The 25,317-nt window shown below is 54.5% G+C and overlaps 10 protein-coding genes across 10 annotated transcripts; 2 read left to right on the top strand and 8 right to left on the bottom strand.

The window, feature by feature from the left end:
* Positions 1-80: 80 nt before the first annotated feature.
* On the bottom strand, positions 81-1,706 carry A1O7_06527 (uncharacterized protein; the record flags this gene model as incomplete). The annotated part of the gene is made up of 4 exons (XM_007760529.1): positions 81-482; positions 536-677; positions 740-1,213; positions 1,285-1,706. The coding sequence occupies 4 exons, from the start codon at positions 1,704-1,706 to the stop codon at positions 81-83; spliced, it is 1,440 nt and encodes a 479-aa protein (XP_007758719.1).
* A 1,370-nt stretch (positions 1,707-3,076) lies between these two features.
* A1O7_06526 (uncharacterized protein) lies at positions 3,077-5,967 on the bottom strand (the record flags this gene model as incomplete). Its single annotated transcript, XM_007760528.1, has 2 exons — positions 3,077-3,119; positions 3,167-5,967. The coding sequence occupies 2 exons, from the start codon at positions 5,965-5,967 to the stop codon at positions 3,077-3,079; spliced, it is 2,844 nt and encodes a 947-aa protein (XP_007758718.1).
* Positions 5,968-7,136: 1,169 nt separating this feature from the next.
* On the bottom strand, positions 7,137-8,207 carry A1O7_06525 (uncharacterized protein; the record flags this gene model as incomplete). The annotated part of the gene is made up of 1 exon (XM_007760527.1): positions 7,137-8,207. The coding sequence occupies one exon, from the start codon at positions 8,205-8,207 to the stop codon at positions 7,137-7,139; it is 1,071 nt and encodes a 356-aa protein (XP_007758717.1).
* Positions 8,208-9,020: 813 nt separating this feature from the next.
* A1O7_06524 (uncharacterized protein) lies at positions 9,021-9,368 on the top strand (the record flags this gene model as incomplete). Its single annotated transcript, XM_007760526.1, has 1 exon — positions 9,021-9,368. A coding segment is annotated over one exon (348 nt), but the record flags the coding sequence as incomplete, so codon positions are not given.
* A 239-nt stretch (positions 9,369-9,607) lies between these two features.
* On the bottom strand, positions 9,608-10,136 carry A1O7_06523 (uncharacterized protein; the record flags this gene model as incomplete). The annotated part of the gene is made up of 2 exons (XM_007760525.1): positions 9,608-9,837; positions 9,944-10,136. The coding sequence occupies 2 exons, from the start codon at positions 10,134-10,136 to the stop codon at positions 9,608-9,610; spliced, it is 423 nt and encodes a 140-aa protein (XP_007758715.1).
* Positions 10,137-11,235: 1,099 nt separating this feature from the next.
* Positions 11,236-14,313, top strand: A1O7_06522 (DNA-directed RNA polymerase; the record flags this gene model as incomplete). The annotated part of the gene is made up of 5 exons (XM_007760524.1): positions 11,236-11,406; positions 11,505-11,602; positions 11,654-11,873; positions 11,927-12,805; positions 12,862-14,313. The coding sequence occupies 5 exons, from the start codon at positions 11,236-11,238 to the stop codon at positions 14,311-14,313; spliced, it is 2,820 nt and encodes a 939-aa protein (XP_007758714.1).
* Positions 14,314-15,801: 1,488 nt separating this feature from the next.
* Positions 15,802-16,978, bottom strand: A1O7_06521 (uncharacterized protein; the record flags this gene model as incomplete). Its single annotated transcript, XM_007760523.1, has 2 exons — positions 15,802-15,956; positions 16,063-16,978. The coding sequence occupies 2 exons, from the start codon at positions 16,976-16,978 to the stop codon at positions 15,802-15,804; spliced, it is 1,071 nt and encodes a 356-aa protein (XP_007758713.1).
* A 1,497-nt stretch (positions 16,979-18,475) lies between these two features.
* A1O7_06520 (uncharacterized protein) lies at positions 18,476-19,600 on the bottom strand (the record flags this gene model as incomplete). The annotated part of the gene is made up of 3 exons (XM_007760522.1): positions 18,476-18,866; positions 18,920-19,277; positions 19,354-19,600. 3 exons carry the CDS (start codon positions 19,598-19,600, stop codon positions 18,476-18,478), a joined length of 996 nt encoding a protein of 331 aa, XP_007758712.1.
* A 1,838-nt stretch (positions 19,601-21,438) lies between these two features.
* Positions 21,439-22,357, bottom strand: A1O7_06519 (uncharacterized protein; the record flags this gene model as incomplete). Its single annotated transcript, XM_007760521.1, has 2 exons — positions 21,439-21,866; positions 21,934-22,357. The coding sequence occupies 2 exons, from the start codon at positions 22,355-22,357 to the stop codon at positions 21,439-21,441; spliced, it is 852 nt and encodes a 283-aa protein (XP_007758711.1).
* Positions 22,358-22,759: 402 nt separating this feature from the next.
* Positions 22,760-25,186, bottom strand: A1O7_06518 (aconitate hydratase, mitochondrial; the record flags this gene model as incomplete). Its single annotated transcript, XM_007760520.1, has 1 exon — positions 22,760-25,186. One exon carries the CDS (start codon positions 25,184-25,186, stop codon positions 22,760-22,762), a length of 2,427 nt encoding a protein of 808 aa, XP_007758710.1.
* Between the last annotated feature and the right edge of the window lie 131 nt (positions 25,187-25,317).

Genomic DNA, 25,317 nt, shown 5'->3' with positions numbered 1-25,317 from the left:
AGGAGGGGGTTTCCACACCATGTTAGCATTGTCGCGAGTATAATCCGGCGGAGCGGCGCAATTGCACCACCATGGTGCTCCTACTGCCCGCTCGCGCCAGCTCGCTGCCCTTCATCCACCCTCTCCGTCCTGTTCTTCGGCGCCTCCTTCTCCGCAAACACCGCCAGCAAGCCGAGATCATAAGTAGCTTTCAACGCCCCCGCAGCAACGAACGCCACCCAAAAATGGTTCCTCGTCCCCAAGATACCCGTAATCACGGGCCCCAAGCTCTGCGAACACGTCTTGACCACGTTGATCGTGCCCATCACCGCGGTCCGTTCATGGGGCAGGACGATAGCTGCGAGGAAGGCCGAGCGGGGCGCCACGTCCATGACCTGCGTGCAGGCTCGGCCGATGAGAAAGGCGAGAGCGCCGCCGAGGCTCGAAGGGATGGGGATCAGGGCAAGACAGATGGCCGAGGGGAGGTGGGTGAAGACCATGGTCTAGAACATAATCAGTACACATTGTGCGTAGTACTTGCGAGGACGCTCCCTACCTTGACATTCCCGATCCGTTTCGAAATAGACGACGCCACGAAGATGGAAAGCGCCGAGATGACGCCCGTGACGGAGAATATGGACCCCAATTGTCCCTCTGAGAGGTCGAACTTGCGCTTGAAGAAGTACGTGACCCATGATCTGCCACGTCAGCACCTTAAACAAGAGGGCCTTGCGGCCTGAAGGGGAGACATTGCACTTACAGCGGTGCCAATCCTGACCCGAGGTTGTCAAAGGCGAAGAGAACGCACAGCTGAATCAGAACCACGCGGCTCTCCTTGCTGATGTCCGGGAGCAGCCGCGATTGTCGCTTCTTTGCAGTTGACGCTGCGCCGTTGCCCAATAAGGGTGCTGTTTCCGTCTCTGTCGCATCGGCGAACGCTGGCTTCGGCTTCGGATCGAGCTCGCACGCCTTGCTCAGCATGAGGGCCAAGCACAGCTTGACAACCCCCACAGCAGCGTAGACGAAGAATATGATGCGATAAGCCTCGATCGTGCCATAATGCCTCTCATCCCGCACGTAGGTGATGACCCAGCCGCAGCCTATGAATCCCAATGCCGTCCCCGCCGTGCCGATCAAGCTGTACCAGGCATAAACGTCGCTGCGGTCCTCCTTGGCCGTAAGATGCGCGATGGTCGATTCCTCGATCGCGCGGAACGGACCGATCTCGTTCCCCCTGGAATCAACACCGATCAGTCAGCATCAGCATGTATATCGCGTAAGGCCTAGGAAAAGGCTGGGACCGACGCAGGACTGATAACCCCCAAGATCGCCCCCGCCAGCAACACCCAATAACTCGAGCTCAGCCCAAACACGACACCGCTGGCGCACATCAACGCCGCGCCTAGGACCAAGATCCATCGCCTCCCTAGTTGATCGGCTACCAGTGTCAGCAGGAAACTGACAAACACGTCGCCCACGAGCGTCAGGGTCATGAACAACCCGATCCGGGCGTCCTCGTTTCCCAGCTCAGATAGGTACGATGCCAAGATGAGCGTGCTGCCGCCGTAGGCGAACAGGCGGACGAAGCGCTGGAGGATCAGGATTTTTGTGTCGATGTGGCTGTGGTAGAGCGTGAGTAGGCCGACTTCCTTTAGAAATACCCTCACTGGTCGGAAGAGCCGCGATGGGGTGCTGTTCGGGGTTACGTCCGCTTGAGAGTCCGCCATGGTTGTTGTGTTGATGGTATGCAGTACAGGTAGAAGTTGGCTGGATGTCGAGCAGAAGACTGCGCCGCGGTGGCCTTCCGCCGAAGTCGCAGTTACATTTGTAGTTATACACGGCTTGACAACCGACAGTGACGACGGCCTCGCTTGTAATCTCGGGCTTTGCAAGACCGAGGGAGCTTCGTATGAATGCAAAGTGACGCTTTTCTCGGTATTGTCTACAGTTAAGTTGGCCGCCAGCGAATCCCGCTCGCTCAGTGCTGCTTCTTGGGAGAATTTCCAGCGACGGGAGAAGTCACTTGCCCAGGCCTTCTCCACGACCTTTTAGACATTCCTGTCTATGGTGTGATTGCCTCGTCCACCACGCCTTGCGCCTGACGAGGGAGGTTCGCAATTACATCTTGCCAACCAACTGTATCAAAGACTTGACAATGATGTCCCGCTGAATCGCACAAAGGCTGGCGTGACAGGATTGCCTGATTTAATTGTCATTGAGAACTATGCGCTTTGATCTCGATTCCCGGCTGCCCAGCAATGCTCTACCCATACCGGAACCGCGAATCATTACAGCCATCTCAACGCCCTGTTCTGATGCATTCTGCTGCATCGTTCCCGTCTGTAATAACCCTCACGCCGACACCGCGCCATACTCAGTAACCAGCAACCATGACACTTGCAACACAATGTCCCAATGAAGCCTCATCTCGTTCCCCTTCCCTGTTCCCAACACATGGTAAGGCTGCCACTGCGCTGAATTAAGCGAGCTGGCACCTTTCCATCCCAGTTCCCATCACACTTCAAAAATCTCTCCTTGCTCCTCTCGTTCTCTCTGCAGTTGTGCCTGTTCTTCTCTCCATCTCTGACGGTCGGTCTCGTCCGCCTTTTGCCTTGCTTCCAGCTCAAGAGCCCTGAACGAACCCCCGCCTTCAGCTCAAGAGCCCTGAACGAACCCCCGCCTTCCAGCTCCAGCCATTTGGAAGCATCATTCACAACCTCTGTGCCAATGCCAGCTTCTACCGGCTCGCTCACCACTGCGGCGTTTATGTCATCGTCACCACGAGCAGCAGGCTCGAGGCTGACGTCCTCGAAATCCTCCTCGGAGTCGGAGTCTGACTCGTCTTGTGGGTTGATGCGCTTTCGTGACAATCGCCATCATCTGTCGTCGTAACGGATCTCTTTCAGAGCCGTCATAGACGGCTGGAGGTGCTGGTTGGGAGGTCGGCCGGGTATATAGCGGCATTGTAGGTGTGAGAGGACGATGAGGTGGGAGGTTTTGTGGTGGAGTGGCTTTCGTTGCGGTTGGAGTAGGGGCTGCGTTGTATATGGCGATGTGCTGACTCGGAATGAAATTGCCGCTACGGGCCTTCGGAACGTCAGAGCATTGTGAACCCGGTGGGGCGGTTGACTTTTCTGCCACTATAGTCTGGTCAGCATGGCTCGAGGTTCCGCCAGTGGTAACATACGCTGCTGGCTGGGTTCCTCTCGATGTGGCCGTCTGAGCTGGCGGCTGCGCAGAGGACATGGCACCAGATCTAGCTCTCTGCTGCTGGTTGTGCCAGTTGCTCGCAGTTTCCCTCAATACACGCAACGCCTCGTCGCCGCCGGAGGTTGCAGGCTGGTTGAAGCCGGTTCCAAAAGTAGAGCCGTTGCCTGACGGGTTGCTCCGTAGGTGGCCAGGCTCATCAACAGCCATGGCTCCCTCATTATGGGCAGCAGACTGTCGCTCTGCCACCAACGCTTGCGTTGTTTGTTCCAACCGCGTTCGCATCGCGTCCAGTTGGACCTTGGTTGCAGCATGTGCGCTCTTCTCTGTCTGCAGCTTGCCTCTGAGGCTTTCGGCCTCCGCCTCAACTTGCCGACCAGCAGTTATCAGCCGCTCCACTTCAGCCTGCTGTTGGTCACGGCTGACCTCGACTTCTCGGCCAGCAGTCATCAGGAGTTCAATGTGTGCCTGACATTCGGCACGAAGAGTGACCTCTCTCTCAGCGGCCGCAGCCAAATGCTGATTTATCGTCTCCTGCACTTGACTGGTGACGGCTGTTTCGTTGGAGGAGAGTTTCTGTGTCTGTGAAAGATGGGCCTGGACTTGCTCCAGTTCCTGCGTCTTTGCCTCAGCTCGCTTTGCGTTTGCGTGCGCTTCTTGTCTCAGCTTCTTGACCTCTTCTTCATGCTTCTCTTGCCGACTTCTGAGCTCGGATTCAAGCTCTTGGACTTTGGCCTGGTGTTGCTTAACCGCCGAATCGTGCGTCTCGTTCTGGCTTCTGAGTCTGGACTCCAGTTCCTGGACTTTCGTCTCGCGTTGCTTCTCGGCTGAATCGTGCTTTTCATGCTCGCTGCTCAGCCTGGATTCAAGTTCCTGGGTTTTAGTCTTGAGCTGCTGTACCTCAGCCGAATCGTGCGTTTCGTTCTGGCTTCCAAGTTCAGATTCAAGCTCTTGGACTCTCTTCTTAAGCTGCTGTGTCTCAGCCAATGCATTCTCTGATGCTTGTGCCTTCGTGACTGCATCCTTCGAGCTGCATTTGTCGCATATAACAGGTCGTCGAAAGCCTACTATGGGGTGTGGTGGTAGCCAGCGAAGGAGACAGTCAATCTTGGCGATCACTGTAAAACCTGGAACTTGCTGAAGTTTCTCGGAAATGGTGGAGTACTCAGTTTCAAGAGAGAGGAGACGTTGAAGGCGTCCGAAGGAAATGATCGGGGTTGTGACTGATGGGTCGGAAGTAAAATGATCGCCATATCGAGGGGACGGATGTGTGGGAACACTGGTATTTTTGCTGAAAGGGACCGACCAGTGGTTAGGCTGTGCGATTGGCTGGTCAGGTGTCTCTGGCGTGCGTCGCGCGAGCAAGGACAAGGTATAGTTGTGTTTCTGTGCTTTTCTGACAGCCTCTTCTGCTTCCAAGGACTCTCTGGCGCCTTCCAGAGCCTCGCGCAACTCGTTGACGACCTCAGTTCGCAGTCTTCCAACAAAGCGAGTTACTGGTAGCATTGCATATGACACGGCGTGGATGCCGCAGAGAAGGACTGCAAGGGCAACCCCGAGGCAGACAAGACCCATTGCCATCGATAGGCCAAGCAGGGAGGACAGGACGTTGACCATCAGGAGGAAACAAAACGGCATGATACCGAGGACAAACTTCTCGACATACATGTCAAACAGCCAAACGACGCCCTCTCCAAGAGGTCTGATGATGACACGCCATGAAAATCTGAGAGGGGTTTCCACCAAAAACAAGCACTGTACGTCGAACATCCACTTCATGGCAGCGAATAGCTTGTGGCGCAAACCGCAGGCAAGCGTCCATAAGGTCCTCGCACGCCGGAGTTCAGGACAGCGCTGCTGTATTGTTGGTGGAGGGAACTCTGGTTGCTTCTCCGAGGTTATGAAAGAGATGAGGTAGTCAACCAACAATTTTCGAGCCTCCTCTTTGGTCGAACTTATGGTGATCTTTCCTTGCTCGTAAAACTCCAGTGCTTCCGCAATAACATTCCAGCGACGGGCGCGGGTCGATTTCTCCTCTTCACGCTGCATGCGTTGCAGTAGGTCCCGACGTCTCAGTTCTGCTCCCAAAATTATGATGCTAGCGCTGATGAGAAGGGAGCTGGTTGTGACGAACAGGAAGCAGTAGATGAGCCATTGTGGCAATGTCAAGGACGCGAGGAAGTCTCTCATCGGACAAATGAGCCCTGAAGCTTCGACTCTGATTTTCCCCCCAATGGAAATGGCGTCATTGACGACGGCGGCCATTGTTTCCAAGGTCCATTGCTGAACCGGAGAAGTAGCTATCCGGATGCGTTCGCAGTGCAAAGAAAAGAAGGATGACAGTCTGGCGAGGATCAACTGAGGGATATGGAGGGTTGGTTCCTCCGACAACGTTGCGAGGAAGGCAGACAAACGCTCAAACGCGTGTTCTGACATGCAGACCGAAGGTTCTTCCCAGTTTGCCCAGGCTAGTGGTGCAAGGCAATATTGCACTTGAGGGACTGTGGTCGAGGTTGGTGCAGGAGGTGGAGGAGGTGCAGAGGTTGCCACAACGGCGATGGACCCGCCATGATATACGGTTGTGGTGAAGGACACTGTCGGAGATGCGGTGACTGTTGAGGTTACGGTGGAGATGATGGTGGATGGCTCGATGGCCAGGAAATTATGGAAAACGGGTTGGAAGGCCCGTTCCCGGAAAGCGACAACCAGGTCGGTCGTCTGCTGCTCAACATATGCGGTGAACGCGGCCACAAGGGCAATAATGGTGTTGAGAAGCTGCATCTTCGCTGCTGCGAGGATGTGGGAGAAGTGGTGTTGCGAGGGGAAAAGGGAAGACAGGGTTCAAGAGAGACTCGAAGGTGGATGAAGGGAAAGATCGTGGAAGAGGCAGTTGCCCGCAGACAGAATAACCTTGGCGGAGGGAGTGAACGATACTGCGCGATTGATTCATCCTGTGACTCAGTGAAGAGTTGGTGTTTGTATTGAAGTGGTGGGTGCGGTACGATTCGCGCCATCATTCACTCTTCATATTCATCCTGTCACTGTCAGCTATTGTCCTCGCCGACCGATTCACCCTTCTTCTCAAACGTGCTGTTCACGTATGAGACTATTCGCGTATCTACGATTGTCAGCAAGTATGGTGTTGAGTGCAGATTACCACGGAATTTCTCGGTTTGCAGCCCGCATCCTCGATCTCGATCCGTCAAGCGCGATCGTTGGGCATATAGTCTTCTGTCACAGAGTCATCAAGTCTGCCTGACTCGGCGTTCCTTCCCGTCCGTTTGCGCCTACTCCCAGCCGTATCGTTTACTTAGCTCAGTGTTTGTTGGCCATGGGTTGATCTGGGTGGACAACTCGAGGCCCGGTGAGCCGTGCCACCGTGACAGACGGGCATGTACCGAGCATGACTCCTTGGAAAGCCGACGAATGGGTTGATACAGGGTTAGGAATGCAGTTTATTGAGGTCGAAGGTCCAGAACCTGGGGTACGCAGCTGCCGTGGTCAACCGAGAGAATGATGTGGTGCTCCGCCTCAGATGTGAAAGACTTGTGCAACCCTGCGGAAGCCACAATACACAAGTCACCTTCATGCTCGGTATTGTGAGGCAAGCTACTGATACCGAATGCTGCGCTCTTCGCTGACTGACATTAGGATCGAAGAGCTGCCTGCTCAGCAGCTTCCATGCCCGATGTGGAAAGCTCGCTGTGCTCCATCTGCAGATTCATTGGCACTATTTGCAGTGGCTTCTGGCGTCAGGCATATGAGAGGGCAGGCTGGACCGGGTGCAGGCTCCATTACCTACGTGGTATGATATTGCTGAAGATGATGTGAAGTTGAAGTGAACAAGTGAGGGCGCAACTCCATGACCTAGATAGCTCATTTAGGCAACTGTAGCGGAGAGGAAGTTTCCGCCCAGCCTCATCACGTGCAACACAGCCTTACCAGCCTTCTCAATCCTGAACCTCGATGACGACCTTCCCGAAGAACTTCTGAGCCTCAAGATACTCGTATGCTTCCCTGGCCCTCTCAAACTTGAAGGTTCTCTCATCCACAACTGGCCTCACTCCATTATCCTCCATGAAGCTCAACATATCGCGGAACTGCTTCTTGCTCCCAACAAGCACACCTCTGACCAGACATGCGCTTGCAAAACAGTCCCAGAACCCTGTCTTCCTTTCCGCCGTACTACCACCGAGAAAGCCAATGATCGAGATGAGACCTTCGGGTGCGACAGCCTTCAAGCTCTGTTCCATTGTGGTCTCGCCGCCAACTTCGATAACGTGCTGCGCTCCTGTTCCACCTTGCTTTTCAATGAATTCCATCGCAGTACGGCCCCAAGTTGGGTTCTCCCGGTAATTGATCACGAGGTCGGCGCCTAGATCTTTCAGTCTCTGCTCCTTGCCCTTGTCGCCCGTCGTAGCGACAACATGCGCGCCGAGAGCCTTGGCGAACAACAAGGCGAAGATGCTAACACCTCCTGAGCCTTGGGTCAAGACCCAATGGCCAGGCTCAAGCGCCCTGCCTCCGACACCAAACAGCGCATTCCAGGCCGTCAAAGCTGCACACGGCAGAGTGCTCGCTTCGACGGTGCTCAGAAAGTCCGGGATTTTGATCAACCCTTTCTCCTTGAACACGGCATGCTTTCTGAGGACACCGTCATTGAGCCCTCCGAGACTCGTTGCCCTGCTTTCTTTTGTGGCGTAACCGTCCTCAAAATCCTGGAAGAAGGTCGGACACACCATATCTCCTGCTTTTAGAGACTTGACGTCGCTTCCGACCGCAAGTACAGTGCCTGCGCCGTCTGAACACGGCACAACGTCTCCCCTTGCGGATGCCGGGTAAAGTCCTAGGGGCATGGCAATGTCCCGATAGTTTAGCGAGACTGCTTGCACAGATATGAGAACATCGTCCGCTCCCAACGCCGGGACGGGCATCGATTCATCGAGATGCAGGCCATCGAAGCTGCCAGCTTTAAGATCTATTCGATAGCCGCTGGTCGTTGTTGGTATTGAATCCGACATGGTTGACGCGGGATGATTTCGAGGCTCCCTACGGCGCGAGTGCCAGGAAGTCCTAAGTAGACCTGTTCTAGTCGCCGAGTCCGCCGGCCGAAGACTGCCAGGCGGGTTTCGCTGGTGACTTTTGCTGATTTCCAAATCCGAAGACAGCCGTGGCCCACCTAGGCTGGTTCCTAATTATCTGGAGCTTTTCTAACAGAACCCGGTCTGGGTTCCCCTCCTCCCTCCCTATGCCCGTAGAGCTGCCGTTCGCGATGCGTGTTTCTAGCTTCAGTGATGAATATTCACGATTGTGCTTGAGAATGGCAATGACGCTAACCTTGCAGATTTCTATCCATGAACAAACGACTCGAAAGATCGGGTTTCCGATAAAAGGCACAGCGTGTGCCTACTCTTATGGAGGCGTGGTGTTGGAGAAATCCCCACATACATCCGATTCGGGCACGAGCGGGCGTTCCTAGTAGCCATTGCCCCCTTCTTCGCCTCCTTCTCTTCGTAGGGGAGCGGCAGACTCGTGCTCTCCGGTCTGCCGCAATCGATGCCACCGTAATTGTTTGCCAGGGCAGTTATTATGAAAGAAATTGGGCCTTTCTAGGAGGTCCCAGCTGAAGTTCTGGCACAATCGGCCACGTACCTTTTCGAGCTCCACCCATAAGGTCGAGGAGGACCTACAATGTGAGGATAATGGAGGACTTTGGCGTCGAGTGAATTCCAGAGTTTATCTACTATTGATGAGAAATGGCATACGACCTCGCCGAGCTCTCTCCGTCCGTACTCAACATCCTCAACAACATTAACACGACCACCTTTCCCAAAGATGACCTCGACCTCTTCTTCCACTGCTGGACCCGTCCGCACTGTCCCGCCTGCCTCTCTGCGTCAAATCCATACCCTTGCTCCTGGTGCGCAACATCGCAAACCTGCGTGCCAAACACCATTTCCCCGTACCCATTCGGAATCCTTGCACCGATAAAGTCCGCTGATATATGTCCTCTGGCATGGCGGGAGCGATGGGAGATGAGGGCTCGGCCATTCAGTTGTCGATGTTCGAGTATGACGTTCCTAAGTGTCGTTGTCGCTGTATTCGGGACGCTTATAGGCCTGTTGGTGATTTGGTCGGCTGTGAGGTTGGGGAGGTGGGCGGCACGGAGATGGAAGGCGAGGAGGCAGGGGTGGTGGAAGATGAGTATTTGGGCGCCCAGCTGGGTCTGGGGTATTAACGATAGGAAGGATGCTTCTGCGGAGACGGAAGCTCGGGCGCGCAGTGAGATTAGCGGACCAGCACCCGCCAGCGAAAGCACGCCGCTACTTGCTTAATCATTTCACGGCAACTTTCAGAACTTGAATTACCCAGACGACAGGTTCTGCCGACAATCTATCAGCGCGCAGCCGAGTGACCCGTTTCAGGCGCTCGGTCTTGAGGTCTCTGCTTGAGCTCCGCCAGCGTTATCACCTTCCACAGGAGCAGCTTCAGGGTCCTCCGCGGCCGCGCCAAGTCCTTTACAGACCTTGCTTATCCGGTATTCGACGGTAAGCCCGCGCTCATCAATAATGAATCTTCCAGATCCGACAAAGAGTGCCTGTTCCAACGATTTATATCGGATTGAGCCCGTTTCGAAGGATACATGGATGACTTTGGTGGTTGAAGGGAGATATCAACAACTCTGGACAATACAAGGACATGGACAGTGCAAGGCAATGGACAAGACGAGGGAAGGTCCCTGTTCAGATTGACTCACAGGAGCTTCCGAAGTCCGTCGTCTTCGCGTTCACGCTCCGACCCAGGATGCGGCGCATTTCATTCGTGACATCGATTATGCCAGTGTAATGTATGTGGATCGTCTGAGGAGCCAGACTGGCTGTTAGCAGACGACTCTTCTCCTCGAGGACAGAGCACAACAGCATCAACAACGTCAGAGCATACCTCTCCATTCTGATCCCTGAGTCCCGTACAAAACATAACAATCAGTCTCGGCACATCCGACTCGTCGACGCCACACTTGCATTCCGCCTTTGAGGAGGAAACGAAGGAGGTCTCGTGACTCACCCAACGAGCAAATCACTCCTCAATCTCATACGGCCGCCATCGGGGTCATTATGGACATAATCGACCCCTTGTCCCCTCAACCTGGCATCGACGCTAACATCAAATCCCGGCTCGCTCACGAAAGAACCTGATACGAGTGGGACGACCGTGAGTGGCGTGCCTCGGGAGAGCGAGCCGACTGGAGTGGCCGGGCCGATCAGAATGGTGAGGTGAAAGGCGGGGGCGAGGGAAGGGTGGTCTTGTAAGGTAGATGGGCGTGTCGGAGGAGTGGACATAATGTGACTGCAACCAGAGAAGTGGTATTGATCGATGAAAGAAGGATTTAGTTTCGGAGCAAGAAACTTTGTGTTTATGACGATCCCAAGGGCAGTTTCTGAAACCGCTCACACCACTTCCAGCTTCCAATCCCACATCACTGGGATTGTACCTTTAAACTGCAATTAAATCGAGGAAAGTCCGTGCTTTGCCAGGTATTTGACCTTGGTGGCCCACTGAAACGAAGGCAGGGGCACAGCTGAATAGCCTCAAACCTCGCATAAACGGCACGGCCAGGTATCCAACCGTCTATACAACTGATGCTATGAAAGATACGTGGTTCAGCGCTAGGAATGTCGGAAAGTCCGGAGTAAATACAGTCAAGTACGGAGTAAAGTGAAGTGAATGAGTGACCAGACGGGCAGCCGGACCCCGGAATAACCTTTATCCGCAGCCCTTGGCCTCCGTGCCTCTCTTGTTGCGGTCACCTGCAAATTGAATGGGCCTCACGAGTCGCGCCTCGCTCCGTGTAGATGCAATCCCGCGTACCCAGCCGAAAAGATCCAGCAACACTTCCGTCAATATCGGCGATATCACTTCACCACCAGCCAACAAAGGGCATAGATATCTGTCATACCTCTTCTTGATGATACAAACAAGCTGAAATACACTCGCCATCACCCTTTCCCTTCTTCACCTCTCTGCCTCCCGGCCGGCCTCCCTCGCACCATGCCGCGCAAACGCACGCGAGACGAGATGGAGGCGTCCGAGCCTGAAGAGAAGCAGCAGGAGACCTCGTTACTGCAGAGGATACGTAATATGTGGGAATTTGCCTCGGTGATGCAGTACATTTTCACATTCGGCAAGGCCGTCAAGATCGACGAAGACTTTGACATCGAGGTACGCCTACAATGTCCGTAATGCTGTGGTGCATTGAGCGCTCAACGCTTCCGGCGGAGTAATTTTGGCGCGCGGAATGGCTAATGGTGATCTCGCAGGACTTCGAGAACGAGTGTTTGAAGCCAGGCAGTTCGGAGAAACTCGAGGAGATCGGCCTCACCCTTCTCAAGTGGATTTCCTCGCATCGAGGACTGAAGTCAGTCCTGCCTTGCCTATACTGTCTTGTGCCCGACTGACTTTAGTGCAGTTATGACATTTGGGATGAATATACCCGCCGACAGTACCTGGCCAAGGCCCCTCATCTCAACCCTTACGGCGATGACGAAGAACCCAAGCGGTTTCGGGACTTTGACATCTGCACTAAGATTAGGATCCTTCACCAGCTGACGGTATGGACATTCTGGAACCCCGACCGCATGAGGGAGAAGATGGCCGATCATCCTCGTGAAGCGGATCAAACTGAATGGGTGAGTTCTGCCGCTCAGATATGTCCACAGTGGGACTAACGTTGCTCATAAAGCGCATTGAAGAGTTCGGCTACGACCGAGATGATCGACAGTATTACCTCCTGGACGACAATCGCTTCTACAGACGCACTGAACCTCCCCTGCCCGCAGCTCCAAAGGCCAAACCGAAAGCGAATTCTAAGAAAGCCATCGCCGCCAGACGCCGGGAATCCAAGCGGAGAAAATTGGAAGTCGAAAGCGTCGAAACCGAGGAGGATAACGAAGACAACACTGAAGAGACAGAGGCCACCCAAGAAGAAAAAAAGCTTGACTCCTGGGAGATTGATACCTTCGGCGGCTTCAAGTGGGAATGCCTCTGCATAAATCTTCCTGACTATCAGGAATTTTGTGAATCTCTCAAAAAGAGCAAAGATGCCAATGAGAAGCTGCTGCGACAACGACTAATGGAGGAAGTCATTCCGGTCATCGAAGCCGCCGAAGAGAAGCGACGTCGGAAGACTGAGCGTCGTGAGAGGGAACTCCTCATGATGGAGAGGATGGTCGGTGCTAAACGATCCAGTCGTTTGGCCGACAAGCACGACCGCGAAAGACGAGACGCTGAACAAGCTGAGATCGAGAAAAAGAGACAAGCCGACCTCGCCGCTGCTCATCGTGAACAAGTAAGACAAGAGAAGATGGAGCAAGAGAGACAATACCGCATGATGACGCGGGAACAACGCATCAAGGACCGCGAATACAAGCGAATCCTCAAAGAAGAGGAGCTCGCCCGAGACGAACTGGAGCAGAAGCGCATCGAGGAAGGCCAGAGTCGAGGGTCCGATCGAGCACTCAAGCAGCGCATGGAGCGGAACAAGAAAGAGCTGGAGGACCTTGACGCCGACGAAGACTGGACCTTTGACTGCTCTGGCTGTGGGGTTTATGGCAAAAATCTTGTGGGTATCTCGTTCAACCTGGCCTGGCCCGCTGCATGCTAACTTCCGCTGTCTAGGATGATGGAACCCACATCATCTCGTGCGAGAGCTGTAACGTCTGGCAGCATAGCAAATGCTTGGGCATCTCAAAGTCGGCGGCAGAGAAGAAAGACTTTCATTTCGTTTGCAAAGAATGCAGACAGAAAGAAGAGGACTCAAAGAAGCCAAAGATTTCCCTCAAGTTCCGTGTTGGTGCATCATCGTCTCCGGCTCCTCCAAGTCCGGCACCTGTTCGGTCCACCTTCGCTGGCGTTGAGGCTCCCAGTATGCGGACTCAGGGTTCACAATCGATTGGGCACCTTTCAACACCGGGCCAAGCCTCCCAAGGTCACCAGCCATCACTGGTCAACGGCACATACCCTGAGCAACTTCCTGGGTCCCCTCAGCATCCGCATCCTGGCCCTCCCCAGTATCCACAAGGCTATGGCAGCCGGCCTCTTCCCTCTGGCTATCAAGCAATCCAGCCTTACCTCCCCTCCGCCAGCAACGGCCAGGTTACAATCCCGCCACCTCCCTTTGCGGCTAGCCCACCGTCCCACAACAATGGTGTGTCACATCAGTACCAGGACTATCCTGGCGGCAAGAGACCCCTGGCGCCGTCGACCATTCCGACACGTTCGGCAGCTCCCAATTCCTCGCCCAACAGTGCTCGTCTGCCGTCCCCCGTGTTGAATCGTCCAACTATGTCTCCGACACAAGGGAACATGGACGTCGGTCCGGTTGCCGGCATCCCTCAGAAAGCCTCGGAATCTCCCGAGCTCACGTCGAATGGCATCTTTGGCCCTACCAACGCGACATCATCTCAATCCCAAGTAACTCCTGGACCCACTTCTCAGAACCAGCCGGCAAATTTGCATCGGACTCCTATCTCAAGAACACCCAACTATTCACTGTCCGGGCTCTCGCCCAGAAAACAACAGACACCGGGTCCTCTAGCTGCGCCGAGCGCCAATTCTCAAAAGTCAGCACCGACATCCCCACCTCTATCCATTTCGTCCATAAGCCAGCACGCCCTCCACCCAACAAATGAGCCTGTACTGCCTACCGTTACTACCGCCCCTTACCCTGGTGAGAAGCGTTCTGTTAGCGGCACGCCGATCCTCCCGCCTGTTGAAAACCTGCGGCCAAGCCCTCAACAGCTACGCAACTCAAGCTCCAATGGGCCGGTGCCGACCCCGAGTAAGCAGCCACAACCCCACTCACACTCGCAGCTTGAGGCCGCGCTCGCCGTCGAACACAAGGTCAATGAGCAAGCTTTTAAGGCGAACATGGCTCATACTGCTGATGGTGAAGGGAGGAAACTGGCACAGGGGTCCAATGAGGAAGCAACCGTGGCCAAGAGAGACGATGACACTCGCACCGGACCCAACGTCCTGAAAGAACTTAGCCGGCAATCTGAAGCAGCTCCAGCTACTGAGGACGCGTCACATCCGGGAATGAGGGACGTGGTGATGCAAGACGTGCGGTAATGAGTTATTGAGATATGGGTTGTCTAGCCAGTGCGCATGTCGGTCTTGGTGGTTGGTTGCGGATGGAAATGTTCAGACACGGAATTGGGACGCTTGGGACAGGAGATTTGCCTAGCAATTGGGATGAGGCATGGTTCAGAATTGCGGTGCCCATGTACACTATGACCATTGCAATGAGCCTGAGCTCCCCGTCAGGGTCGAGGACCAATCGGGCATTCTGACGAAGTTGTACGCGGCACGCCTGACCCGCGAGCTTCGTGCTGAGGTGCGATAATCCAGAATTGAATCCATTTCGGGACCTTGAAATCTACACAAGTCAGTCCGAGATGCAAGGCATGCTGACCTTGATCAATGCTTGCGAGCATGCCATGATGACTCGGTGCTCTAGCACCGTAAGTGCGACAGAATCATCACATACTGTAGGAAGGAAGCAACCCTTGTCTTCCCAGGAGTAGTCAAACTTTCACTTCTCCTTCTCCACCTGGACCACAGCAAAGATGACCCTCTGTACATACAACTGAGTACAGTAGTAGATGACATGGGTGCCAGCAAAAGGTTGCGAATGTCGACTGTATCCGAAACGATACAGTATGATCGAACACAGTTCCCAGTCTTGCCAGTCTTGCCAGTCACGTAACCAGTTTGCAGTTTGACAGGCTCCAAATCACCCTCCCTCTGTCTATAGTATTCCCAAATTCACAATTCACGCCGCCGCCTCCGATCCTGCTTACAGTAATAAAATGATGTGTGTGTGCGTGTCTCATTCTCGACGTCTGTGAGGGTTCACCATCACTACAATCACTACAATCGCGCATACTACGCAAGGTAAGACTAGGAAAGGCCAAAGCGATATGACCTCGCTACCGCTGCTGCTACTGCTACTGCCACCATCATCGAATCGCGGGCAATCCGATCTACTGTGTATTGTGTTGCTCTTGGTCTACCCCCGTAACCGTATCGCTTATGGTAAAGCTGCTTTTAGAGCGCGGTTCAGGGCTGTTCTCTTCGCCCGCTCCTACTGTAAGCAGCGCCCCACTAACAGATCGTACTGTAGGTATCTATCCTGCTACTACAGTACTATTCTCATGCCGTTTTCGCGTCCACCGGATGGATGGGGACACCTTATCATACTGTACCTTGTTACGCTGGATATCATACGGGGATCAACGCAAACTGACGGCCCTTGCCACCCACAGGGAAAAGGACGACTGCCGCAAGTCCGAGCGTGCGTCTCGATCGACGACGGACTTGGTCTGACATTGCTTCACGCTTACTTATCTCCAACCATTGATCCATCGCCTGTCCATTGCGATCAACTGTGCGAGGCACTAGCTGTCAATTCACTTCTCTCCGATCATCGACCCATCGTCTGGTCAATCCACTCCAGTATTCTAATCATCGAGTGCGATCCGGACGCATGCCTCTCCCGGCATTTCATTGGCAATTGTGGTGCGGCGATATGGTGCGATGTGATGTTCAGTGTTGCCCTCAATTCCACACAGTCCCATTATGCACCACGACGACCTTGTGCACTTTGTCCTCATCCAGCTGTAACGTGCCATTCACCCATCCCTCGACACCCTCCTTGAGCAGGCGCTGGTAGTTCTTGATCGTGGACTGCGTGAACCATGCGATATGCGAGGCTGGTAGCGCACAAGCAGGTTAGTCAGTTAGATACCAGTTACAGTAGTTAAGGAGCCATGCGTCCTTTGTGGAGACAAGGAGAGAGAAAGAGAGCGCGCCACTCACATATCGTCAAATTCGGCACCTCCTCCTCGCCCTTCGCCACGTCGGGGATCAACGGACTCGTGCCCAGGCCTGCGGGCTCTGTTTCCAACACGTCGGTCGCGGCGCCGGCGATCCACCCTTCCTTCAACGCCGTGGCCAGGGCGTGTTCGTTGACGATCCCTCCTCGCGCGACATTGATGATTAGAGCTTCTTTCCTCATGGACCGTAATTCTGCTTCGCTGAGTAGATCGATCGTGTCGTGTTCTTTGGGTAAACAAATCGCCACGACCGTCGCTCTTCGCAACGTCTCTTCAAAACTGACTCGCCCTGGGCGTGTGGCCTTGGAGTTCTTCCTCTCGCTGATCAGGACTTCTTTGAAACCCACCGCTTTGGCCAGCTTTTCAAGCCGAGTCCCCAGGGTCCCGTATCCCATGATGCCCAGTGTCTCCTGGCCGGCTCCCATGGGCGGTCCGCTGGGCCACAGCTTGGTCAACGTGCCCTTTTCCAGCCACTCGTTTGTCTTGGTGACTTTGTTGTGCACTTGGACCACCCTTTTGCGGGATGCAAAGTATAGGCCGAGGAAGTGCTCGGTCACGGCGTCGACGTTGCCGGCTGGGCATTTCGTGACGGTGACGCCGCGGCGGGCGCAGTCTTGCTTGTCGACCCATTGGATGCCCACGGCCATTACGGCCAAGACGCCGAGGTGGGGAGCGTGGTCCATGGCTTCTGGTGTCACAGGGACGATGCAGGCGATGACAATTGTGGCGCCCTTAATCCGTTCCACGACCTGGGAAGGCGCGGTCCGTTGGTGGACATCGATGGTATGTGGAAAGTCAAAGGGCGGCATTTCGGCGTGGATGCCTTCGAGCACAACAATATGGTGTCTGTCCTTGCCTGGAGGTAACGGAGGAGGCTGGCTAAGTGACGGGGAAGGCATTTTGGCGGCAGAAGCAAAAGAGATTGCGGATAGTGACTGAGAACGAACGGGTCCCACGGACGACAAGAACAGACTATGCTTGGCCGCTAATGAAGATGTTCGAGTGGGCGGCGAGGAGGGACTTGATATGTGAATGCTCGCTTCGCTGGTGAGTCTGCGCCGCGTCTGCGAGAGCAATGCTTTTGCGAATCGTGGTGTTCTGGAGGCAAAGGGTTGTTGGGTGACACTATCGTGGATAACTCGGCCAGCTAGTATCATGAATCAACCATAGCATTTGAGAGTGACAGGAGCCACGGAGTCCAAACCGCTCGCCGGCACAAGATCTTGACTGGTGGTGGGAACTGGCGTTGTACTGTAAAGGGCCGACGGCTTGTTCCTGCTGCTGATTCCGAAATGCCGTCCGCTGCAGTGCTACCACCAAGTCACCACGATACAGCACTTAACTGTCTCTCGTTCCTTCCGCTCTCGTCTCGGCATCAAGGCCGGGGAGATGAATCCCTCAAGCAAGCCAGGCGACCACGTATCAGAGCCTGACTCCACGGGCTACGACCGATAAATGATTGCCCCTCTCCTGCTTCCTGCTGCAACTCACAGACTTGTTGCGCCGCTTCTGCGGGTTCCGCACCCTGTACAAATCTCTTACCAAGGTCTTACCCCCAGGGCTAGATGCCGGAGGAATAGCAATGAGAGATGGCCGGGCTCGTTCGACACCTCTGAAACTGTGAGCCGTCTGACAGAACCCAGAGAGAATATGATTTGTTGCACTAATGCAGTACGCTGTGCTCGGTCGGTAGAATTTACAATTTAGTTGGAGAAGCCGAGACGAAGGTTCGAACATGGAACTTGGAGATAGAGAAGGAAGTGGACATCAGCACCTGCTTCGGTGCCACGTGCTGTGATTGGCTGCGCCCTTAGAACGACAAGATTCCACATGAACGAGCAGATAGGGCTTGCCGGGCCGGTTGTTCTCCTCGGTTTCAACACCGGACGCCGCTGAGCAGCAAAGACGATTTACGGTCCACTTTGGTCCGAAACCGCCTACAGTGATAAGACAGAGGTGTCCAATCTAGGAGTATCGACCGCACCGCTGGGGGAAGAACCTCGGTTATATGTGCTCGGCCTGATGCACGGTCCGGTCTGGCGGTGATTGCCTGTACCCGACCATAAGAGACAGCCGAACTTTTCATGTGAAGGGCACCCACCAGTCCCGGGCAGTTGGAGTGGTGCTTTTGGACGGATTCAAATGATGTATATAAAGTGATCGCTTTCGCCCTGGTGCAAGGCTCTGACAGGTCAGGGGGCCTCGTATTCGTCCATACTCCCCTAGATTATACCCTTACCATGCATCTGCCAGGGTATCAGAAAGGCTGTCTAATGCTCTCGCGGTCCTCATAATGTAGTTCGTGTTGCGTACTAAAAGTCGAGACCCGATCGGTGCGGTGATCGCAGGAATTTCTCCCTTTCTCGCGGCCAAAATGATGGTCGCTTTCCCCCTCTTCAAGTCAAACTCAGCTTTCGCATCAGACTGGGGAAGTCGCCTTCACCATCTTCTTGCTTCCGGATATTTGCTGCGACCTGAGATTCCAGTGTCTCTGCATCGACTTGCCCGAGGATGGTCTCGTCGTAGTATTTGTGCAGCGTTCCGCCTTCGGTCCAGATCCGCCGTAGCGTCACAACTGTGGCTAGCGCCGAGTAGACTTGATACTCTTCTCTCTCAATCTCTTTTAACCGTTCGAGCGTCGTGTATGATTTCTCCCACTGACAGCCAGTCTGTCGTTCGTACTCGGCTAGGATTTCGTGTGGCGTTGCGGTGAATGAGTGCACGATCAATGTCGTGTTCCGAGATGCGGTGGTGTTCATCAGGGCTGCGACTACAAATTTCCCGACACTGCATGCGCCGTCAGTCAAAGTCCAATCGTCACGACGAAGAAGTACACATACTCAGCCATGGCAGTAAAACTGACTGGACCCTCTCCGTCTCCCAGTAACACTGCCTTCTTTTCCTTCACATCGAACTGGCCGAGTTCAGGTCTTGCCTTCATGGTCCCAAAATATAGGTCGCTATAGGGACCAGTGACCAGATATGTATGCTCCAGCGTCTTCATAGTCTTCATGTGGGCGCGGACTTTCAATTTGAGCTGATGTGGTGGCTCATGGGCCGACTGGGGCCAGTATTCAATGTCGGTGCCATATTCGGAGGTGAAGAAGCGTCGCACGCCCGCTTGCTCGGCCCATGTGATGAGGTTGATTTGTTTCTCTATGCCACCCCTACCGACGCAGGAAACCACCGTGTCGATTCCTATCCGTTTCGACCTGTGTCAGTACCGCCTCCCCATAGCCCCGCCGCATTCAGGTTATATGTGTGAATGGCGTACCTTCATATGCCCTCTTGACCGCAGACTCTTTCTCCAACCTGCCCGTGAAGATTTCCACACCCCACGCGTCCAGCGCCGCAATATCCTGGACCTTCTCCACCAACGTCTTCTGGCTGGTCAAGATACAAATTCGATCAAAATGTTCTCTTGCATCAAGAATGGCCCGTGTGATGTATGTGCCTATGACGCCCGTCGCCCCGATAATAAGGATATTGCGGGTCGGTTGGGCACAGTAGGAGGCCGGCATGGCCGCAGGCGTACCTCGTACAAGCACGGGAAGGATCAAAATGGTGGCGTTCTGTGACTGGGGCTTAGACAATTTACTGGGCTCGTGGGTAGCCGTGTAGTTGCCGAATGCCGGTGTATTCGAGCCCAGTGAGCACGCGTGCGATCGTGGAGTGGACTGAACCAACGTGACTGGATGCTTGGAACAGTAGAGTGCTGACAGCGGATCGCGAGCTGCAGGTGGTCTTCGCCGAAGCTGCGGTAAGTACATAAACAGTACACGCCAGTGGTCGCGCGGCTTGGACGACGCCGTTCGCCGAGGGGAGGTATATAATCCCCGTAGATCGCGTGGGAACCCTGTATGCAGTTGAGGAGGGCTCTACGCAGTCAGGCGATGGCGTGGGTGCAGGTCGTCGTAGCCTGGTGGAGAAAACGACGCGCGGAAAGGGCGATCCCGGTATTGGCGACGCTCCTTGGGGTTCCTGCTTTGTTGCGCCGCTGTGAAACGATCGTGATGGGGTCGGTTTGAGCGCAGCGAGGCGGATATTATTATGTCTGAGGGTCGACTACTGAGAGAACTCGAGATGGCGCTCCGGATTGCCACGACGAGGTACAGTATCCCCAAAATTAGCCTTGCCCCGCGACCCCAAGAAAAAGTGTGAAGGGTGCGAGTTGCTGCTCGTGCACCGAGAACAATCACGATCAGAAGGGGCCAGAAGCGAGGAATGACGAGGGAGAGGCTCTGCGTGTCAAGCCTGACATGTACCGCTGCTGAGCCACTGGGCGCCCTGTTGAGTGTTGAGTTCAACTGGCTACAGCAAAGTGTGCTTCGTGTCCACTGCGTTGGGCACAGCCTCGTTCCAGTAGCGAGCGTCTGCCTTCGTACTCAGCTCAGGGAACTGTGAACAGAATCTGAACCTTTAGATGAACAGTGCGCGAGAGAGCAGGCGAAGCAGCACTTTCTATGATCTGCAAGAGGCTGGTTTCCACAGGTCACTCCTCACTCCACCCTCATTCATGGCGGCTGTCATTCTGAGGAAGTGGAAAGTGCTCCCGAAAAGGTACATACTAGCTGGAGATGACAGCAGATCTATCAGAATTGGACAGGACGAAGTGGTGCCCTGAATGCCTCGTCATCACTGCCTATCGTGCGTAGCACCGGAGAGGGCAACAACGGTTTAGTCCACCTGGCCCTGAAAGGCAGCCCGACGTAAGATTGTTGGCTGGCTTGACGCTGCATTGCATATGGGCATCGCTTTACTGCGTCAATGCTTTAGGCTGGCATCATGCACTGCAATCGGTATTGTCGGCGGACAAGAGGTGACCGCGTCCCTGCGCATTTCATTCCGAAACGAGTATGTATGATCGACCTTTCCTTGCCCTTCTGAGGGAGACACATGGACCTGAAACGGGGGGACAGAACGAGAATGCCCGCCTAACGAACCTAAATGACTGCGGACCCGAATCTTCTTGCTCCTGGCACCACAGCCGCGCGAACGTAGAACACAGGACCCATGCGCATGCTAGCATTTACCGACAGGTAAAATTCCTCAAGTGAGTTGGTAACATGGACCTCGTCGATCCACGCCGAAGCAGCAACACAGTTCATGCGATGTGGCCAAGGAAAGTCTTGATTGGAGGACGATGCCGGTGGAAAACATGTAGGAGCGCGAGCAATGCAGTCATGCTCCCACTGTAATTACTGTGGTAGAGCCTCGGACGGTTCCCCATGGCACTAAGCTGCGCAACGAGGATGATCCACAATCCAATACACAGTAGACATCAGTGACACCGTTCACCTCTCCCAAGCGTCAAATTCCCCAGCTTACTGCCTGGCCGTTAAGCCCCACGTTCAAGGCATCAGTCACCTGCCTGTCCCGTGTAGATCAGGTTCAACCATGCACCCAGCCGGAACCCGGCCCTGGCAAGCTGAACTCGTACCACATCGAAATGTGCCTTGTAATAGCTTCCACTGAGATCGCCCTCCTCGACCGCGTCCACACCTGCGGCAAGTACATCGCTGCAAACATATGCATTCGCTTCGTGCGCCCAAGTCATGGCGGACGCCTTGGTATCGTTGAGACTAGCCCCAGTAAGCCAAGTGCTGGAATCCCATCCGTAGGCCCCTGCACGAATCGCGGCGGTAAGGTTCTTTGCAAACTCTTCTGCATCCTGACCGTCTGCCAGTTGCTCGACAAGCTCAGTGTCCCAGATATGGTGCAAGTTGGTGTCGTCCCCATCATATGTGACATTGATGGTGTTGCCACCGACGTCGATGGCTTCATCATCTATACGCCCGTCAGAGTCCATATCCTATCACCCAGGTTGATAGCAGACAGGACAAGGACTACTTACGAAGAGGTTGGTGAAGGTCCCCAATGAAGTGAATGATGAACCGCATGGCATCCCGTTTCACTGAAGCTTTAGACTCGTCGTCCAACAGGATTGAGGTGTAGTTAACAATTGCCGACACAGAGCATCCCTCGTCGCCGCAATCGCGATTGAAGTCGACCGAGCATGACTCGGGAGGGTTGTCATTGGCGTCGATGTAGTGAAGTGGCGCAGACCATCCACCTCCGTCAGTGTAGCGGTACGAGTCGGCCCAGGTCGATACATTCGCCATATAGTCAGACTGGCTTGAATCCAGGATCACCTGGACAGCCTCCTTTGTGGCGGGTGACACATATGACTGAGCAATCCAAGCAACCGTCTCGTGGCCCAGCGTGCCCCATGCGTCCGCCAGCCGGACCAGGCCAAATATTGCTGCTACGACGAGCATGTCTGCGAGCCTCCTGCTGGTTGGACGTTTTGTAACTCAGCGTACAGGAGCTGTCTGTTTTGCGTGCGTCGTCCACCGCTTCTGGTGCTTATATACTACGATGTGCATGCTCAATTGGGCCATTGCCCCGTGCAGGACCAAGACAAGATACAACCGGAGCTGTCAGGGCCAATCTTCGTCTTCGGTGACACGGCGATCGACGCATCGAGTTCGAGAAACAAATGCATGAGCGTGGTGGCGACGACCGACTGGACAAAGGCGATAGGCTCCAATTTCTGCTGTGGTCCCTTGGATGGCTAATCAGAAGCGCCGATGATGCCAAGCCGACACCGGCAAAAGCGAGGCTCCGCAACTCGCTGCAGCACTCTGCCTTCCGTCCATAGAAGCAGCGGCGTGTTGCACTCAATTTGCTTGGCGCTTCGCAAGCAGGTTCAACGCGCTTCCAGCAAGGATAAATCCGCACTGGTCCTTGCTTAGAGTGTGCTTGACTGGAACGCTAAAGCTTGTTCCGTCCTTCTTCGTGACCTTCAGGTTGATCTCGCCCTGGCCGTCGTTCTTCAAGACATCCCACAGACCCTCGGTGTCGACTTTATCGCAAGCATCAATTCGGTCGTAGTCTGCCTTGTCGACAAAGGTCACAGGCACCACTCCTTGTTTCTTGAGATTGGTCTCGTGGATTCGCGCAAAGCTCTTTGCCAGGATGATCTGACCTCCGAGATATCGAGGCTGAAGAGCGGCGTGTTCTCTGGCGGATCCCTCGCCGTAGTTGTCCTCGGCCACAACTAGCCAGTGTTGTCCTTTTGCTTTCCACTTCTTCGCGAGTTCTGGTATGGAAGATGTAGTGCCGTCGCTATCGTATGCAACATTTGTCTCGCCAGTTGCCGCGTTGATTGCACCGATCAAGGTGTTCTCGGCAATATTGGGGAGGTGTCCTTTGTATTTAAGCCACGGTCCAGCTGCTGAAATGGTGTCTGTGGTGCATTGGCCCTTGACTTTGTACAGAACCTGCAGTCCCTTCAGCTCGCCTTCTGGGAACGGTTCAAAAGGCTCCAGGATAGCCAATCTGGAGGATTCGGGATCAACGATTACTTCCACGCTTTGATCAGGGTCGGCAGATACAGGAAAGAATGCAGGATTTCCAACGGCAAAGCCGGAACCGGGCAGCGTTGCGCCTTTCGGAGCTTCGAATTTGAACTTCTCCCCAGATGGTAATGGAATGGCATCGTGTATAGGGTTGAACGAAGTCGATCCAGAGTATGACATAGCCGTCACAATTTCAGGCGAAGCGAGAAAACTCATTGTGCGAGGATTACCGTCGTTTCGACCGGGGAAATTGCGGTTATATGAGCAAAGGATGGCATTGTCCTCGCCTTTCTTCACGCCATCAGTTCTTTTCCACTGGCCAATGCACGGCCCGCACGCGTTGGCTAGGACAGTGCCTCCCGCGCTTGTGAAGGTATCTAGAGTCTTGTTGTCCTCGAGCGTAGCTCGGACCTGCTCACTGCCAGGTGTAATGAAGAAATCGGACTTGGGCTTCAAGCCAGCAGCCTGTGCCTGCTTTACCAGGTCCTCTGCACGCGTCATGTCCTCATAGGAGCTGTTGGTACAGCTGCCAATCAAACCGGCCGAAAAGGTATCAGGCCATCTGTTGGCCTCCACTGCATCCTTGAACTTCGATAAAGGTGTAGATAGATCCGGGGTAAAGGGCCCATTGATGTGCGGCTCGAGAGCAGACAGATTGATTACGACTTCTTGATCATACTCGGCGCCACTGTCGGCACGCAGGAAATTGTACTTTTCAGAGCCATATGCGATTCCCTTGACAGCATCGATGATGGAATCTCGTCCAGTGGCCCGCAAGTATGGAATATGGGTCTCGGAGAAGGGGAAAATCGAGGTGGTCGCACCGACCTCAGCTCCCATGTTGCAGATGGTAGCCATGCCTGTGCAGCTGAGAGTGTCGACACCAGGGCCATTGTATTCCACTATGGAGCCGGTGCCACCACGGACAGTCAGCTGACCAGCGAGGTAGAGGATGACATCTTTCGGCGAGGTCCAGCCACTGAGTTTGCCCTCGAGCCGGACTCCCAGGATTTTAGGGGCCTTGAGCTCCCACGGAGCGTCGACCAAAGCATCTACGGCATCAGCACCGCCAACGCCTATAGCAATCGCACCCAGTCCACCAGCATTTGGCGTGTGACTGTCCGTTCCCAGCATCATAAGACCAGGCGCGGCGTAGTTCTCCAATACATTCTGGTGTATGATGCCTGCTCCCGGAGGCCAGAACTCGATTCCGTATCTTTTGGCGGCAGACTCGAGAAAGTCAAAGACCTCCTTGTTCCCAGCAATCGAGTTTGGCAGATCCGTATCCGCACCTTTCTCCCCCACGATCATATGGTCGCAGTGGATGCTTGCGGGTACGGCCGTGCTGGGGAGGTTACAAGTCATGAATTGGAGTATAGCCATCTGAGCAGAGGCATCTTGCATTGCGACACGGTCGGGCTTGAGCTTGAGGTTGGCATTTCCGCGAATGTTGGTGCCGTTGTCGGTATTGGTCAGCAGCGATTCGGCTGGGTTGTCGAGATGGGAGTAGAGGATCTTCTCGGCGAGAGTAAGCTTCCGCGATCCCAGAATGTCCCTGACATTTTCGAAATTCGTCAGGATTTTCTGGTAGGGAGGGACGGCAGCTCTCCTTCGAATGGGTGGCTGAGACTGGTGCACAGCATAGTCGCGGCGAGCTACTGTTGCTCGTCGAGAACCTAGCCGTGAGCCCAGATCAAGAGGACATCTGACGCGAGCTGTAGGGGCTCGCTGCATCAGGGCCGACATTATTGCACTCAACCTCGTCGCTGAGTAGAAAGAAAGATGAAAATGCTTGGCCGACCTCGGAGGGAAAAATGAGATTCGATTGAATATGCCGAGGTAAAGCCGGCCTGAGCCACCAATCGTTGTCCTTGTTT

This window comes from Cladophialophora yegresii (assembly GCF_000585515.1).
Source record: "Cladophialophora yegresii CBS 114405 chromosome Unknown aczIN-supercont1.4, whole genome shotgun sequence".
NCBI classification, from domain to species: domain Eukaryota; kingdom Fungi; phylum Ascomycota; class Eurotiomycetes; order Chaetothyriales; family Herpotrichiellaceae; genus Cladophialophora; species Cladophialophora yegresii.
The sequence above is the reverse complement of the archived record's forward strand: the minus strand, read 5'-3'. Positions and strand labels throughout refer to the sequence as shown.